The sequence below is a fragment of the Hipposideros armiger genome, unplaced genomic scaffold (genome assembly GCF_001890085.2).
Source record: "Hipposideros armiger isolate ML-2016 unplaced genomic scaffold, ASM189008v1 scaffold_327, whole genome shotgun sequence".
NCBI classification, from domain to species: Eukaryota; Metazoa; Chordata; class Mammalia; order Chiroptera; family Hipposideridae; genus Hipposideros; species Hipposideros armiger.
Window position 1 is genome coordinate 1,700,938 of NW_017731677.1, and position 17,771 is coordinate 1,718,708.

The 17,771-nt window shown below is 45.9% G+C and overlaps 1 protein-coding gene and 2 long non-coding RNA genes across 6 annotated transcripts in view; 2 read left to right on the top strand and 1 right to left on the bottom strand.

Moving 5' to 3' along the window:
• Nucleotides 1-881: 881 nt before the first annotated feature.
• LOC109392352 (uncharacterized) lies at nucleotides 882-3,048 on the top strand. Its single transcript, XR_002126044.1, has 3 exons — nucleotides 882-964; nucleotides 1,624-1,847; nucleotides 1,977-3,048. It is a non-coding gene; the product is annotated as an uncharacterized LOC109392352 (long non-coding RNA).
• MMD (monocyte to macrophage differentiation associated) overlaps nucleotides 962-17,771 on the bottom strand; it is a 90,666-nt gene continuing 73,856 nt past the window's right edge. For 2 of the 4 annotated variants that reach the window (XM_019660736.1, XM_019660734.1), the window contains exon 8: nucleotides 15,584-17,491. In XM_019660736.1, coding sequence (XP_019516281.1) covers nucleotides 17,291-17,491 — 201 coding nt within the window. In that variant the 3' untranslated portion in view covers nucleotides 15,584-17,290. Of the gene's footprint in view, nucleotides 1,673-15,579; nucleotides 17,492-17,771 lie in introns of those variants that run through there. The other 2 variants (XM_019660737.1, XM_019660735.1) reach the window with 2 other exon arrangements.
• Nucleotides 12,028-17,771, top strand: part of LOC109392350 (uncharacterized) — a 187,178-nt gene continuing 181,434 nt past the window's right edge. Inside the window, exon 1 of the long non-coding RNA XR_002126042.1 lies at nucleotides 12,028-12,092. This is a non-coding gene — a long non-coding RNA (uncharacterized LOC109392350). The remainder of the gene's footprint in view (nucleotides 12,093-17,771) is intronic.

Genomic DNA, 17,771 nt, shown 5'->3' on the forward strand with positions numbered 1-17,771 from the left:
CTGTGTGTCAGCCAGGTACTTTGCTTTACATAAATTATCCGCATTTTCCCAGAAACTCTGAAGGAGAGGTTTGAGTATCCCAGCTTCATATATGAAGGGACTGAAGCTTAGGAGGGTCCTACTGCTTGGCCCAAATGATGTGATTAACAGTCAAATTCATAAATAAAAGATTTTCTTTAATGTCTGTCATGTCAGTGGTCAAACAAAGCTCACCTCTGTTTAGAATCTTGAGGAGGATGTGAAAACCCTGTGAAACTGTGACCTAAGCCTGGGCCACTGTGACCAAACCCAAAAAGCATCCAGTTGAAAATGACAAGCGGAAATTCATGCCTATCTTATTTTTCTTGAGCACTGACGATCAGGATCTAAACATAGCTTCAGCCACAGGAACCCACCCCCGTCCTTCCCATCGTCTCTCTGGACAATCTCACTGACACCTAGGACTTCCACTTCCAACTCTATTCTGGTGACTTCCAAACCCTAAGTATAGCTCAATCTCTTTCCTGAGTTCCAGACATCTATATATCTCCAACTACCTATGAGGTATCTCTTCCCGGGGGCTCCTAAGGGCCCTCAAACTCAATACATCCCAAACTGAATCCATCCCATTGTGTCCCAAACAAGCGTCTTCATTTCTCATCCAGGTCTATGCTGACAGCCACAGCGGGAACCTGCGTCTCCCTAGACTCCACCCCCTTCCTCTATCCTATTGGCCAAGGCCTGCAGAGGGGAGGTTCTTAAGTAAGGTCTCCAGGTCACCACCAGCTGCAGCAGCAGCACCTAGAAACCAATTAGAAATAAAAAACACTTGAACCCCACCCTCGCTCTCCTGAATCAGCATCTGTGGGGGCAGGACCCAGCAATCTGTGTTTTAACAAGCTCTCTAGGTGATGTTGATGCGTGCCCTAACTGACCTCCTTTAATATCGCTCTGGTTACTACACTCCGGAAGCTCCCATTTTAAGGTAAGCCCTCATCCTCCCACGCCTGAACTATTGCAATTACTTCCTAACCCGTGTGTCTTTCTCCAGCCTTACATCCCTCCACTCTAGCCTCCCTTTTCCTGCCAGAACGTTCCCTCTAAATGCAAATCGGATCATGTCTCTACCCTACACCTTTGAGTATACCCCCTCACAAAGAACTCAGAAACAAAACACTACACATTCTGGAGATTGTTCTCATTCTCTCAGTTCCCCGGGCCAAATCACTTAACCACCCTGAACCCTGGTTTCCTCATTTGTAAAATGGGGGTGATAATACCTGCCCTCCTCACGGAGATGTGCTAACCTAACACACTAAGGGATGTGACATGTGTAGTAAACTGTAACAAGTTAGACAAACCTAAGGTCCTGTTATCACTTCATCTCAGAAGGTCTCCAATACTAGAAGAGACAGAGCGCCTCTTTTGTGCAAGAGTCTACACCACCCACAGAGTCATATGAAGAGTGAGCTAAGTGCATGAGGAAATCCCTGATGATGAGGACAAGCTGCCCCATCCCGTTTTCTTCACCCCGTTACTTTCCTAGAGGGAGGAGGTGCAGCTTTTTACTCTCATTCGTTCTAGTGTGTCATCTTATCACTCCATCTGGCTTTTTCCTTCCAAATCTCCTTTTATCCTTTTGAGACCTTGCTGCATACAGGCCACCAAATGGAAGGTCTGGAGTCCATCTGGCCTACAAAACAAGAACAACATCGTCAAATCATTGGGTCTTAAGATCAACATCATAGTCCAGGTGTAAACTGTAAAGATTTAACAAAATACTGGCTGAGCTAGGCTCCTCTCTGCCCACCTGCGTCTGCCAAGAGGGAGAACGTTAGAGAGTTGGCGTGAAAGCAAGAAAGCCCACGGTAAGTGTACCGAGAAGGGGCCCTTTTCCCCAGAGCCAGCTTCAAAGTGGGTGGGATGTTGGTGCCCCCTGATAAGCAGGAATTGCCAGGAGTAGAGGAACCCTAGCCTGATTTTTGTCTTGGACCCAGGCAGCCTGCAGGTGTTCCTCATACTGCTGTGGCCTGAGAGCAGCAGGTAGAGGTTATTACACGAGAGGTTGAAAGCAGAGAGGGTCTGAAGCAGCCACTCGCAGTTTCCTAGGCTCCGAAGCCGTGTGGGAGAACGCCAGACTCCTCTGCGTCTCCAAGAAGGACCATGAGAGTCAGCCAGCAGGGGATCCTGACTACGTCTGCATCATGATGAAGTGGATGGACAGGTAACCACGACGGAGGGTCAGGCAGAAGCCAGCACCTTGGCGGCAGGTGACACCCTACCACTTCAGTACCTCCCCCACTTCTCATGCCCACTCCACACATGATGCTTACAAGTCAGACACAGTCCGAGGAAGTCCCAAGAAGGAAAAGAAGAAAACATGGAATTGACTGAGACAGCCTGGAATTTGGCTTGACTAAGAATTCAGTGGAGGGTGGGGGGAATGGAGAATTTTATAGAGATTAAGTCAAGTTATAGAAAATAACAAAGTGAGGATGCCTTTCTGAAACCTAAAAGATAAATCACATCCTCTATGAATAGTTGTTTTTAGTGTCTGGACCCCTGATAGATTGCAAATTCCTGGATGGCTGATTTTGTGTCTTGTGCATCCCACCTTCCCCCCAAGCCCAGGGTTTGCACACCATAAGCCCACCTGAGAAGTTTGTGAACTTGCTCTGAAATGAGCTGAGCTGGAAATCATGTTCTCCTAGCACACCTGGGCTGAGTCCCCTCTTTTCCATTGCATTCATTTGAGTCTCACCTAATTCCTGTGCCCCGGACTTGTCCTTTCTCATTCTCTATTTCCTCATCCATAAAATGAAGGTAATGATGGTCCCTGGGGTAGTACAGAGTTAAATGGTGTAAGGTATGTGAAAGCTTTCTGTGACCTAGAAAGGGCTGCGAAGTGTTATTTTGGAATGTCCTGGTCCTTTTGGGAGACCAGGACTTGCTGCATCTTTTCTCCTTTTAAGCAGTGCTCTGCTTCTTCGCCCAATTCAGTTCAACAGACATTTGTCAAGTATCATTCATAAGTCAGGCACATTACAAGTGCCTCACCTGGGTAATGGCATCCCTGGAATTGTAAGGTGGAGACACTTACCTGGTAGGTTTGTCAGAAGACTTGTTGTATGGCTGGATGGATAAGCTGCCTGGGGAGGCGATTATAACTCGCGTGTGTCAGGAGCATGTGTCAGTTATAATGACTTTGGTTGCTAGGCATTGAAAACCCAAGTCAAAATGGCCTGGACAAGTTGTTGGCTCTCCTAAGTAGAAGGTTCAGAGTTAGGTGGACTTCAGGATTCAGTGATCCAGTGGCTTAACCACAGCATCAAGGACTCCATGTTTTCCCCCTTTTTCTGGTCTGTTATCTATAGTGATGGCTTTATCCTGTAACTAGCTCCCCTCAGAGTATGGGGTGGCTGCCAGCAGCAAGTGGGGCACTTAGCTTCCTTGTTCACAATGAGGCGTGGATCGGGAGGGCACTCACAAAAATGAAAACACAACTCATGACCTTGACCACCCTATCGTAATTAGCCACCCCTCTCTGCAGTCTCTTGCTAGTCTCTAACTCTGCATTCTTTCCTTCACAATTTGAAATATCGTTTATTTTACTCATTATTGGTATGTCTACTCATATATAGTCAGCTCCCCCTCTGGAATATAAGCTCCGTGAGGTCATGGATTTCATCTTATTCACCCCTCAGTCTCTAAACCACCTTCTAAAAAGAATGGGTCCCCCTTTGATCCATGGGTGAGAGGCTGAGTCTGTTACAAGGGGTCTTGTTTCTCTATCCTCCTTCCTAAGCCCACGCTGCTTCCTGCCTGGGTCCTGACGGCGGGGTGGAAGGGCTGCCAATCAAGGTTTTGCTGGAATAATAGGATCTCAGGTACCACTCAGAGGAGCGCCTTTCTAAACAAAGACAGCCTGATTTGGTATAGCCTGGCTGGAAAAACAGGACTGGAGGAGCCCAGGTAACGATGGGAAAACAAGACTGATAGACAAGTTGTCCTTGAAGTAAGGAGGAAAAGGAGTAGCAAGGTCGGTGTCAAGTGCATGAAAGCAAAATGGCGTGCGGGGAGCGGTTCAGGACCAAGTCTGAACAGAGGGTGGGCACGGCAGAGCTCCTGCCACACAAACCTGTCTGCTTCCGTGAGCACATTCACCACCCCGCACATGGTATGCTCCAAGGCTCTTGTGAGACAGTAATAATAGTTCTTTACATGGTAAGAGCATTTTATAATTTACAAAGCATATTCCCAGGCATTATCTCATTACATTGCCACCGCCATTCTGTGAGATCGGTTTGATTATTCCTACTTTGCAAGTGAAGGAACCACGCCTCAGAGTGACTTTCCAAAAGCCACACAGTGAGGAGGAAAAGCTGGATGCAGATATTCTCTATAAGCCTTGAGTTCATCCTACCTCCTTGCAGTCGAAGAAGATTGGGCCAATGATTTCCTGAGACAGAAATATGTGTAAGCCCCTTAGGCCTAGGTTTTTTTTGTTTTGCATTATTTGTTTTAGAGTTCAGTTGCTGTGGACTTTTGTATACATATGAAATTTTCCACAACAAAAAGTTTAAAAAAAAAATTAAGAGAATAAGGTTGAGTTGCTTGGTCAGCGCTGGCAGAGTAAATCCAGGGAAGGTCAGGCCCCAAGGAAGTCAGGTGATGAAGGGTTTGGGCTTCAGTGCTTTAAGATTTGACTTGAAAAAGGAAAGGGAAAAAAAAACCGAAAAAGAACATTTGGGAATAAGAAATAAGAAAAATCATGTGTGTGCTCAAGCAGCTAAAAAAAAAAAAAAGGCACAAAGGAATGAGTTGTTCCCTCTGGGTTTTATAGTCTCTTGCCAGATCCTTTAATTATGCTTGTATTCTTTTTTTCCCAAATTTAATTTTCCCCCAGACTTAAATAAAGAGCAGATGATGCTTCATAGAGAAGACTTGGTGAAGTGGCCTTTCAGGAGTTCTCGTTGCCCGGGTGCAGGTCCTGGCTTGGCCTCCAATTCACTGTGATCATGGGTTATTCTTTACATTATAGGAGGTTCACTTTCTCCAACTGTAATGCAGGAATTAGAACAATTACTACCAAATGGCCCCCTATGAAAATTGAAAAAGAAGGCAGGGTGCTAGCCAGGAAGGCACTTGGAAAATTTCCAGAGCAGAATGTCTTAAGCTAGGTGATGTTATTATCAGAGCTTCCTCAGAATACCTGGGTCGGTGGTTCCCTACGGTCCAGGGCCCTGTGCTGATCTGGAATTAAAGCTGAAAGGATCGTAGTGACCCACCAGGCTGGGCTGGGACCTTAGACCTTCTGAAGTCGGTGCTCTTTCTGGTTCTCCAGGATGCCTTCCAGGTGATTTGGTTGGTTTGACGCAGCTTTCACCCCATAAGGTGTTATCAGTTTTCTCTGATGCTTCAGGAAAGTGTCCTGTGAAAGAGATGGGGTCCGGCCTTGATTATCCATGCTGAGGGGCAGAGCAGAATCTCAGAGAGCACATAATCTGAAGCAGTGCAGAGCGTTTTAATTCAGCATTGCAGTCATTAAGAAAATTTTTTCCTTCATTTTGTTTTGCTCAGGCTGAGCTTTGCCAGGTGAGAGGGAGAGGTGGTCCAGATAGATCTGGGATGGTAAGAAGAGGGTCATCTGGGGTTAAGCCTGGCTCAAGAGTTTGCCTCTCTTTGCTGTTACTTTCAAAGACTTCGGTACAATGCTGGTGGCTCATCCACAGCCTAGCCTCCCAGTTGCTTGTCTTCTCAATGCCACTGATGTTCTTCCAACAAAGGCGCCCTTCCATGCCATTGACCATCAAGTCTTCATTTAATCATTCATTCATCCATTCACTTATTCAATAAACATATTCCAAGTAGCTCCTGTGTGTCAAGAATTTCTTAAGGGTCAAGAGTACAAAGATTAAAAACCTTCCTTGACCTTGAGGTTCGTTGTATGAAACAGATGAGTACAATACAGTGTGATTAATGACTATCATAGTGGAATGTTTCGGAGATTGTGATGGAGGCGCCCTTTCTAAACCCTGTGGGGTCAGAAAAGACTTTCAGGAGAAGGTAGTGCTTGAACTTGGACTTGAAGGATAGGAATTTTCGATGTGGATAGCTAAAGGTGGGGGTGGAGGAGGGAGGGCATTCTAGGGAGAGGGCACAGGATGTGCAAAGGCATGGAGGCATGATAAAGCAGTGGCAAGCGTTCTTATTGGCTGGAAGGTGCCTATGGAGTGGCAGGAGATGAATCCAGGTACGTAGGTGCCAAATCCAGCACTGGACTTATCCTGAAGGAGAAGGGGAACTACTTAAGAAAATCAGATCCGATTCTCATTTTAGAAAGAGCACTCTGGTAGAAATTAAGATTAGATTTTGTGGGGGGGTTCAGAAAACGTTACCCCAAGATGTGCCTTTGTGGTACGTGGGTTGTTTTGAACTAAAAGCAACTTGAGCTCCAAGCTCAAGAGAAACCTCTGACCCTCCCTTAACTTCCTAGAGGAACTTGATTTAGAGGCCTTGTCCATAATAAGAGATGATCAGAGATAACCTCTTTTGACCTATCTATAAAGGCAAGGCAAACTTCCATTTACTAAGCAGGTGCTCTTCTTATCATCCCGCCATGACCCTTTGAAGCCCCCAAGGCACCTTACCGCATCCCTAGCTCAGGATGTCTTTCTGTCTCTGAACCTCCTGTGCATGTGGGGGTCTCTAACTCTCTCATGGATGCAGGGTTCCCATACATCTGTCTGTATTATGTTTGGTTGTTTTCGCTTGCTCATCTGTCTCATGTCTATTTGATTATTAGACCAGCAGGAAAACCCTTGAGGGTCAAGTTTTTCCTTCCCCACTATTAGAGATGTGTGAGACTGAAGGAGGGAGATGGGTGGCAGAGAGACCTGTTGGGAGCTGCCACAGTCAACCAACTGAGACTGGGTAAGGGCCTCAGCTAAGGCAGTGCCTGCCTATGGGGAAGGTGAGGAGTTGGAGATAGCAGAGCAGAGGGTATGAGACTTGGGGACTGATAGAATGTGGCGGATAGACGCGAGGAGTGGGGGAGCCTAGAATGACTTCCGGGTTTCTGGCTTAGGTGATTGTGTGTGGATAAAAATATAGGAGAATCAGGTTTGGGCGAGGGGGAGGCGGGGAGAGATGATTTGTTTTAGCTGTGATGGGAATTTATGTGGAAATAGCCAGTAGGAACATAGGTTGAAAGGTTGAGAAGACAGGAGAGTGTTTGGGGCTGAGACCTTCACCGTGGGCGTCAGTGAGACCACCAAGGGTGAGTACGGAGAGAGAGAACATAAGACAGCTGAGGAGGATGCCGGGGAACCAGCTTTAAGGATGAGTAGAGCAGGAGGTGGTTGATATACGAAACGTCCAAACCTGTAGAGAATTTTTATGAGTTTATTTGAGTCAAACCGATGACATATGCTGGGGAGCAAGATCTCAAATGTGCCAGAGAATAGCAGCTTTGCAGTTTATTTTATGCATTTGATATTAAGGAGGGGCCAGAAGGAACATTGGGAGAAAGCAAAGCGGGAACTGGACTGCAGGGTAGTTAACAAGATTATGTGCTCTCTTGAGGGTGGTTATGCTTATTTCAAAGGTGTGTTAACCTAGAGGCACTGAGGCAATGGACACGCTGGCTTAAAACCTTTCACTAAAGAAGTTATAGGCCTGGGGCGTGACTCCCCACCATGACCCATCCAGTTAAGAATTTAAGATAACATTCCCTTGTGAAGTTACTTTCCACAGAACCCTTTTTTTTCATTCCCAAGGTGCCAGGAAAGAAGGCAGAGTCCAGAAATGCATGAGGGAAACCAGGAGGAAGCGATGTGAGAGAGGCCAGGGCCGAGGGGAGATTTAAGCAGGGAGAGTAGGCAGGCTGTTCCCCAGCGGGGATGAGTATGATGAAGGCCAGAGGGGAGGCATGGTTGGTGGGACAAGGCCCATGTAGCTGATGGGCTTGAGGAAGAGCCTCAGGTAGGAACAGGGCCACCTGTCACTAATGGGACGAGAGGAACTAAACGAGGAGGCGCTCTGCCTGTATCCCTTTGCCCTAATTGCTAGCCAAGGGCTATTTCACATTCTTCAGAGCACCTCAGATGAAGAAAAATAGTTGGGAATGGAATTCAGCACCTACTGATTTTCAGTCTCTGTGCTGGACACTGTATGCAAATTATCTCATAGCCCTAGGAGGCTGATAGCATAATCCTGTCTTTCAAAAGGAGGAAATCAAGCCTCTACACAGAGTCCCTTGCTCAGCTCCACAGCGCCAAGTCATAACCCCCAAAACAGATCTGTGAAGAGCTCACCTTTTATCTCTTTGCTGGCTCAAGCTTCTAAAGGTAAGACATCAAAAAGATGGATATTTTTTCTGGGCCAGATATAGGATACAATTTCTACTACTGAGACCTCCACATGAACACTTTAAATCAGTGGGCAGAAGAGGGAGAAGACACTGCACAGAGAAGCTTTCGTTCAAAGGGACAAAGGACATTCCTTCAGGGAGGGGTGGAGGTGGGGTGGACAGAGGAGGAAGGTCAGCCAGGGTGACTTCAGCTCCTCCCCAGTTTCTGAGCTGCAAATCTCCCTCCCATCAAAAAAAAAAAAAATTAGATCATGCAAGCTGCTTGGGAATACACGGATACAGGGACCCACTTTTTATCTTTAAGATTGGTGCTCATTTTTAAGTTAACATTTTTACAGTGTTTCACTACCCTCTGAGGTTGGTGGCTCTATGACTGCCATCTGCATTTTAAAGATAAACAAGGTGAGACTCAGGGACGAGCCCGTGTCCTGATCGCTATGTGGGAGCCCGACGTGGACTAGATGCTCAGCATCCAGACGCTGGAATCTTTCTAAAACCCAGGGACGGGTGATTCCACAGGAATTTCATTACTAATAACAACCCCACCCACTTGCTTGTGGACCTTCCAGTGGTTTCCAATGCCGTGTGTGTTCCCGTTAAAGACGCTCAGGCAGACTTTATTCAGGGGGCTACTGCACTGGGGTTTGGGAGTAGAGGAGAGAGCTAGGACTCAACTCTGAATAGAACAAGGACAAGTGGGGATTCACAGCCGAGGAGCTGGGAGGAAGGAGGCAGCGGGTGGAAAAATACTCAGAGGAAGCATCGGGGCTAGGGGGATTCGGGAAGAAGGGAGGCCAGGGAGAGATGATGTCACCCGTGGGGATGAGGAATTTCATTAGCTATCAAGGGTGGGGGATTTTCACCGAGCTGACTCAGTAGGATTTTTGCTAAACTTGGACTAAACAGGCCAAGGACAGAGCCCAAGGTCAGAGATAAGTCAGAAAGAAAACTCAGGAATCCGACACAAGTTGGTCAAAAGAGAGGGTCTTGGTGCTCGCGGCCAAGACTGCTCTCCCCTTACTCCAAATACTCACAGCCCCCTCCTTTCTGCACTAGGCACACTCCTGCTGACTCCCAGGCCTTTGCACTTACTGTCCCGCTGCTGGAATGCCTTTCCCAGCAGGTATCAGGGCCTCTCAGGTCTTCCTTCAACCTCCCCTTCCCCAAGTGGCCTATTTATGAGGGCATGTCCACCCCCCTCTCCCTGCCTCTTTCCCAATGGAGTTTCCTCTGTAGCACTTATCACCATCTAACAGACTATATGTTTTACTTACACTTGTTGTTTATGGTCTGTTTCCCCCACAAAGAGTATGTTGGTCCCACAAGGCAGGGACTTGCATCTGTTTTGTTCACTGCTGTATCCCCAACACCTGGAACAGCATCTGGCACGTAGGAGGGGCTCATTGTTTGTCAAATGAACGGAACACCTGGATGAAGGTCTCTATAAGCACCCTCTCATCTTGATGAGCTATGTCAGCAACCCCCAATGATGGACGATTGGTCCAATGCCATTCATGAAGTACTTGATCATGCATTCTTTCCATTTTAATGAGGTAACCCAGGAATGAGCTCCGATAAGCCATGAAATATTTGCCTTCCATGAGAGCTCTACAGTGTCATGTCATTGTGAGGGGTAAAAAAAACAAAAAACAAAAAAGCAAAAGGAAGCCCAGAAATACTGGGACAAAGAAGCCCATCTAGGATTCAGTTTGTTGCAGAGAAATTCACATGCATACAAGATCACCTGCCTCACTCCCCCAAATAATTATAGAGTTGATAGACATATATTGTTTATCACAGGCCTTTTGCAGGCACTCAGCCAATATTAGCTGCACTTATTCTCTCCCCTTCCAGACATTGTCCCAAGTGCCCCCCCACGCTGCTCCTGAAACCTGCCACACTTTCTCCTGTCGCGTGCAAGACCGTGGGCAGCTTCCTGTGCCTGGAATGATCTTTCCCCGCCCCTGTCTGTTACCCACAGCCCCCTCACTTCCTGTCTCCCTAGTAATTTCTCCCTCCCTCTTGAAGGACCAACTGAAGTTATCTCTGCAGGGAAGGCTTCTGACTCCCCTGGGCAGAGTTAATCATTACATCCTTCAGTACCGTCCAATACAAACACAGAGACTATGGTACATTGTAATTGCTAATTTGTTCCCAAGTCCTTCTCCCCAAGAGACCATAGGCGCCTGGAAGGCAGAGACTCACTTGGGGGTATTGTACCCCCAGCCAGCAACATGTGTATGACACACCCCAGGACTGGGGTGAGTGATGGAGGGGTTCTAGGTGACCCACACACTGTCAACAAGAAGGAAAAAAAGAAAAAACAAACGAACAAACAAACAAACAAAAAAAAAACATCTGGGCTGACACAGGTGTTTCTTATTCATCTTCCCTGGGAGGCTCAGAAAACCCTGCTTCAAAGGAACCGACACACTTGAACAGAGGCACTGCTAAAGGGGCGGGTGCATCATTCGTTCTAGAGGATGACACATCGGAGGGCAGAGTTCGACACAAGACCCTTTACACAATGAGCCTCTTCAGGGCTCTCGCAGCAAGAGCTGATTTCAGACAGGGCAGAGGAACCCAGCCCTGCAGATGCAAATCTATTGCACGAAGTAAGGCACCCCTGGTGAAACGCTAGCCAAGTCACCATAGCTTTCTACGTGTCTGCACACACCGTCGCACTCACGGGCCACAGGCACCGGGGTGGTGCCAAACACAGGTCGGCACCAAGGCCTCGAATCCAGGTGAAGGGCGTGTGGCGGGAACCCTCTGGCCTGAGCAACAGGCAGGGTTTTTTCTTTTTAGTCATTATAGCCTCCCCAGTGCCTACACCAGTCCCTGGCACATACCTGATACCTAATAAACATTTGCTGAATGAATGTGTGACTAGGGGACCCCAGTAAGCCACTGAGGGTTGGTCTGGTGGGTGAGTCTCCCGAGAGACCCGCTCATGTAATGACAGACGGTGACCAAATTGCTGTCCAGAGTGGGTCCAGTTAACGAAAGGCATTCAGCTTGTCTAAGCGGAGGGTGCAGTTTCCCATCCGGGACAAAAGGACAACTGGCCAGCTTTCTCCTTTTCCACCCTTTCTCCATGTAGCTCTCAGTTTCTGTCTCAGGAAATATTGACTATTTAAAGAACATTTCTTACAAAAGATACAAAATCATTAGGAAGCCTGGGGTGACCACAGGCCTCAATTTAGCCTTGGCCGTGGTTTGATCCAGGACCATTTTTAAGAGCTAAAAACTGCCCAAGATATATTTTTAAGAGCGCTACTACACTGTTCCTTCAGGTTGTTTCTGGATGACAATTTTCCGCAGGTGGGCTATAACCACAGTTTTAAAAGCTTGGACATATGGGAAAGAAGCTAACATTTATCGAGTGCCAACCGTACGGCAGAATGCATAAACCAGACGCTTCTGGTATATTGCTGAAACCTTATGGCTACGCTATGAGGGAGGTGCTATGCCCCTTTTGCAGATAGGAACGAACGCTCAAGGTGATAAGTCACTTGCCTAAGCTCATCCCGCCCATCTGTCACAGGCTGACTGATGCCACAGCCACTCAACACGCAGCCCCCAAACGGGGTTCAGAAAACACTCATGATTTTTAAGAGAACCAGGTCCTTGTCATCAATAAATCTTTCTGACTTTTACAGGGACTGACCCATGTGAGCAGGGATACTAATTCGGCCCACACACGCGGCAAGAGGACGTGGGACCTCTCCCAGGACATAAGGTAAGGCCCCAAAGCAGATTTCCTCAAGGCCTCCTTCCTCCTGGCTGGTCTATTTCGAGTTAACGACTTCTGACTGCGAAAGTCAGAGGGATAATGAGCTGTGGAGGGAAAGGAGCGAGTTCTGTTGTGTTGAACAGGCCCCTGATGAGAATAGCTGAACTCGCCTTGCAAAGCGTCTGGAGTGCACGGTGGCACCGTTTCTTGGGGAAAAATAAAAACCACCCCTGTTACATTGCAGGGATGTAGGTGGGAATGGCACAGAGTGTAAGAACATGAAGGCACTATCTGTTGAAAATAGCACAAAGCGGCCGAAAGACATGAGCGCAGTAATTCTAACCTTGTTAAACAGAAAGCATTCCTTGGGTCCTCTTGGGAAACTTTTATTTTGCTTCACAAGAAGGGAGGTGAACCAGCCCCTTCCAGGTCAGTTTCATTTGGGGCTTTCCCTGTTCTCCTCGGCATCTAATTGGCACATGAGAAGAGTGGACATAACCTAGAGACTCCAAGGAAAAACGTGGAGGTTTGGAATGAGCTGTCTTCTGTTTTTAAAAGGTCTTCCTTTGGGTAAACCCATGAATAAACCTTTGACCCAGGAATTGCACTCCTGAAAATGAAAATAGACTCCAGGCTTCCTGGGTTCAATCTGGCTCTGCCACTTACCGGGTATAAGGAACCTCCATCTGTGCTGTTTCCTCGTCAGTCAAATGGGGATAGTACAATTATCTACCCATAGGCGTTTTTATAAAGATTACATGAGATAATCTATGTAAACAAGCACAGTGCCCAATACAGAGGAAGCCCTCAACTGTTTATTATTACCTTAAAGACCCACCCATAAATACGGACAAAGCTATGCAACCATGCTCACAGCAGCACTGTTCATAATAATGAAAAAATCAAAAACAAGGTAAAATTCCCAAATTAAGGGAATGATTAAGGAAAGTGAGCTGCATATCCAGTCCAGAATGGTGATGGAGCTATTTAAAATTCTGGCTATGAAAATTATATATTTTTAAATGTTTATGATAAAATACGTGAGACAAAAAGCAGTATACAAAATTCCATATATGGCATATTTACAACTGTGTAAAACAGAAAACAAATCCTATAAATAGGGGCAAAACGATGAACAGGAAATACATGAAAATGCATTGGGATAAATGAACTCTGGGTCATTTCTAGTTTTCTGTTCTCTATTTTCCAAAGTGTTTGAAATCATATTTTAAATTATGTTAAAGTTATTCTTTGAGTATAATCTGCCTTAAGGTTTAAGGGGTGCAGAACTGAGAGCGTTGTTTATATTTTATTATGTTTAGAAAGGAGGACCAGAGGGAAGCAGGGTGGGCAAAACAATTGTCCAGGCTTATAAATTCTGGAAGCTTTAATAACAAGTTTGGGTTTTTCCTGATTTAGGACACACTAACTTCCATGCCAATTGCTCATTAATTCTCCTGCGGTCGGTACAAATGTTCTAGCTGCCCCCTAGTCAGGGAAGCTAGTAAGTCAGGCTCCAGGCCGCCGGTGAGAGCCTGCCTAGGTGGGCATGTGCTTGGCGTTCAGTCTGTCTTAAAAACACTTGGCTCGCAGTCTCTGCCCTCCAACCCGCCCCTCCTTTCATTCACTGGCCTCCTACTGTGAGCCCAGTGCTATGCTAAGAGCTGAGGGCAGAGGTGGGAGAGACCTCATCCCCAGGACCACAGAGGGAGCAGATGAGCAAACATCCCAATGCAACATGCCAAGGGCTATGGAGGAGAAACAGGGCTGCAGAGGCGAGGAGGAGGACGCGGCTCCCTGTGCATGGGGCCTGGGCCACTGGCACAGCAGAGGTGGCACCTGATGGAGGTCTGGAATGAGCCAATGTTTGCCAGGGCAGGAGAAAGGTTCGGGTAAGGGCATTCCAGGCCAAGGAACAGCATGTACAAAAGCAATTCCAAAAGCACGGTGAGGGCACGGTGTTGTGGGGGAAAGCTGTGCGATTCACCGTGGGGCCGGCGTCCGTGGGATTCGGTCAGAGAGGGGAGGTCAGGAAGTGTCAGCGTGGGAGGAGGCCATGCTAAGGGGGCTGGCCTGAGTACAGGCCAACAGTCACTGAAGCTTTTAAAGCAGGGGAGACGTGCTCAGGTTCTTTCAGGAAGAGGACACTGGTAGCAGCGTGGAGCTCACTGGAGAGGCATCACCAGGGGCCGGAGGTGGCTGCAGTGGTCTGAGCTTTCAGGGCCTTGCAGGGAGAAGTGAGAAAGCAGATCAGGGAATTGTGAGTGGAGTGGAGGCGATAGCTCTGGTTGAATGGCTGGAATGGGGAAGGCGGGGTGACAGAAACCAAGGATGGATGGGTGGTCATGGCTATGCCATTAACTAACATAGGAAACTACACAAATGGGCTTGGTGGGGGAATAGGTAGGGGACTAAGGAAAGATAATGAACTCAATTTGGGACAAATTGAGTAAAGGGCACCAGGGGACTATGTGCAGTTGATTAGACAGGTCTGGCCTTCAGAAAATAGTTTTAGGCTGGAGATATGGATCAGGAAGGTGACAGCACAATGGTGGGCAGATGCTCTAGCCCAGCGGTTCTCAACCTTTCACAGGGGTCACCTAAGCCCATCGGAAAACACATATTTTCGATGGTCTTAGGAACCAAGACACCGCTCCTCTATCCGTCTCCAGGCCCACATGCAGATACGCCCACATATGAGTACCTGGCGACCCCTGTGAAAGGGTCATTTGACCCCCAAAAGGGTCGCGACCCACAGGTTGAGAACCGCTGCTCTAGACAGAGGGGAGGTTACCCAGATGGACTGGAGACCAGAATTCTTGGGGATAATCACACTCCAAGACACTCAGTCTTCAAAATGAGTTTTGATGGCAGGTTGCCTGAGGGTTGACTGAAGCGCTACACGGCAGCGTTTTGTTCTCCACGTGTATGCCTGATGGACTTTCAGATTGAGTGTTTTGATTCGTTTGCTTTTGCTGACTCTGAAAATGCAACGGTGTATGGTGAACGTGAGGCTTTGGAACTGGGTGGACCTGGGTTCCTGTCCCAACGCCACCTCTGTTCACTGCATGGTAGAGAAGAAAGCACGACAGCTAGCACTCACAGAGTTGTTAGGTTTGCAGTGTGATGCGTGTCTGGTTGGTAATATAAAAGCATGTAATCTCAGCCCTACTGTATATTATATAAGCTAAGCTAAAAAGGCTTCTCTTGGTAAAGACGCATCGTTTATAAAATTTATAACCTTCAGGCACCGACTAGCATATTTTAAACTGAAAATGTGCGTTGATTCATGTTGGAGCTGGCTCTGGCATTCCAGTGGACTGGAAATTAAAAAGTGGACTGGAAAGATCTTGATGTTACAGCTCACTTGTTTTCCCTCCCATCCTGACTTAAAAAAAAAATAAAAAGGCTAGTATATGAATTACAAATGCTGGATGAGCTCAAGCTCTCAAAAATGCATTATCATTTTCACAGTCATCTCATTTAGAGACAGTGGAACAAATCCAAGTAACAATTTTATTCTAGTCTACAGCACAATTTTTTACATACATTTTAGTGGTTTTGACAGTGTTACTTTTGAGCAGACTTTAAATGAATCCACAAAAGTTAACATATTAAAAATAAAATACACACGCTAAAACAACAGGCATCCAGATGTTCAGGATCATGCAGGTGGGGGCGGTCTGGTTGGTGGTATCACTGACTACCTCGCCTATTTAAGAATTCACCAGCGAATATCAGTTCTTCTGTTCCTCATGCCCATGTAATTCACCATGCAGACCCAGAGGTCTACACATACACACACCAAGGAAACCCTCTTTTAAAGCCACATCAGTGCAAAATTTCAATGAATAAGCCTCAATGTATCATCAAACCAACAATTCCATTGATCAAACCCGTCACTAGAAAACAGTCAATATCAGCACCTGATCTGGAGGCAAGCTTGCCTCAATTATTAAAACACCAACAGATTAATCAATAGCACAACTAATATGTTAATCTTAATATAAGACACTGAGGGAAAACCAGAAATAATATATTAAATACCACTTCACAGAGCCAGAATATAACCCATGGACTACAGACACATGAGTTTCTATCTGTCACACAATGCTTTAAATATTTTTCTATCTAAAAGAAAAAAAAAGTGTATCAGGAGACACAGAGGGAAGGTAGAAATGTGAATTTATGCATCTAATTCCACAAGGTGAAATGAATATCAAACTGATAATATAGAACTAAGTGACAATGACTGAACCATTGGGCACCAAACAGGCACTACCACTATTCTCTGTAATTCATAGCATCTTCAGGAGTTTTCAGCGGATGGCCAATCCAACAACACAGTATTACAGAATGAATACTCATCCGCTGTTGAAGGAGACCCTGAAGAGAACATGGCAAAGGCATAGAGAAAAAGTTGAATCTTTTGAAAAAGTTAATGATATCAAAATACTTTCCCATCATTAGTAAACCAAACTAGGTCAAGTTTACGGCCCAAAGCAGCATGGAATTCAGAGTCGGAGGTTGGCAGAAAAAGTCTGGAAAACTGCAGTTTTTAAAAATTGGCAATTTGTCCATGCCTAGTAAAACTATCAGAAGAGGTATAATGTTTGTTCATTTGTGGAATGTTGACAGCTTGCTGCAAAAATTCACATGAATGAGGAACCGCAGAGGTGTGTGTCAATGAAATATTTTTTAAAAATTTACAAAAAACTAAAGTTACTAGTTAAAAAATAACCATGTTATGCCAAGATGAAACATGGTAAAAGTAGTGTAAGTTCTGTATGATTCTTTACAGAGCTGATGGGAAAGTGATAGAAACAATTTTCTCCGAAAAAGGAAGCTGACTTTGCACTGACTTTGACAACCTAACCTAGAAATTTAGAAAAATCATGTAGTAAAATCTGTAAAATTAAAATACAAAATTCTGGTTTGTAAACATCGGTTGGCCAAGTCTATCCAGAGTCCTGCATGATAGTGGAATGGAATGGATAATTAATTCACTACCCTATTTATTTGCTGTGAGGGGGGAAGGTTCCAGAACACAGCGTTAATACCTTCACAGTAATTATATTCAAACTATAGAAAGTCAGTGCATTTGTCTTTTTGTTTTTTTAACCTCTGTGCAATATTCAGCTCTTACCCCACCCCCAAGTGCCATACTTGAAGTAATACTGGTTTGGAGACCTAGTACAGATTGGTCATAGATGTCGCATAAAGTCTGTAGGACTTCGGTAAAGATATTTCCAAATGGCATAGTAATGCACTGCAGCTGCCGTGGCCACAAACAGGTGCCAGATGGCATGGGCAAAGGGGATGATGCCATCGCTCTTGAAGAACACAACTCCCAGGCAATAGATTAAGCCCCCACAGGCAAGTTCGTGAAGTCCATCGGTGTTATTCTGTCAACAGAAGAAACAAATGGAAAGGTTTTGATGTTACTCTGATGTGACAAGCTAAAGAGCTCACTGCAGTTCCCCGTAAGCCTCCTGATGGTCTAGACCAGGGGTCGGCAAACTTTGGAGGCGGAAGAGCCAATCCTGTCCCTCACAACAATTTAAAAATTATTCGAGAGCCATCAAAGAAATGAAATCACCATTATGTGAATAATATCCTTTAAAATTTTAATAAATGAAACTATGATAGTTTTGTTTTCATTTTCAATTTTACTTCAGAGCCACA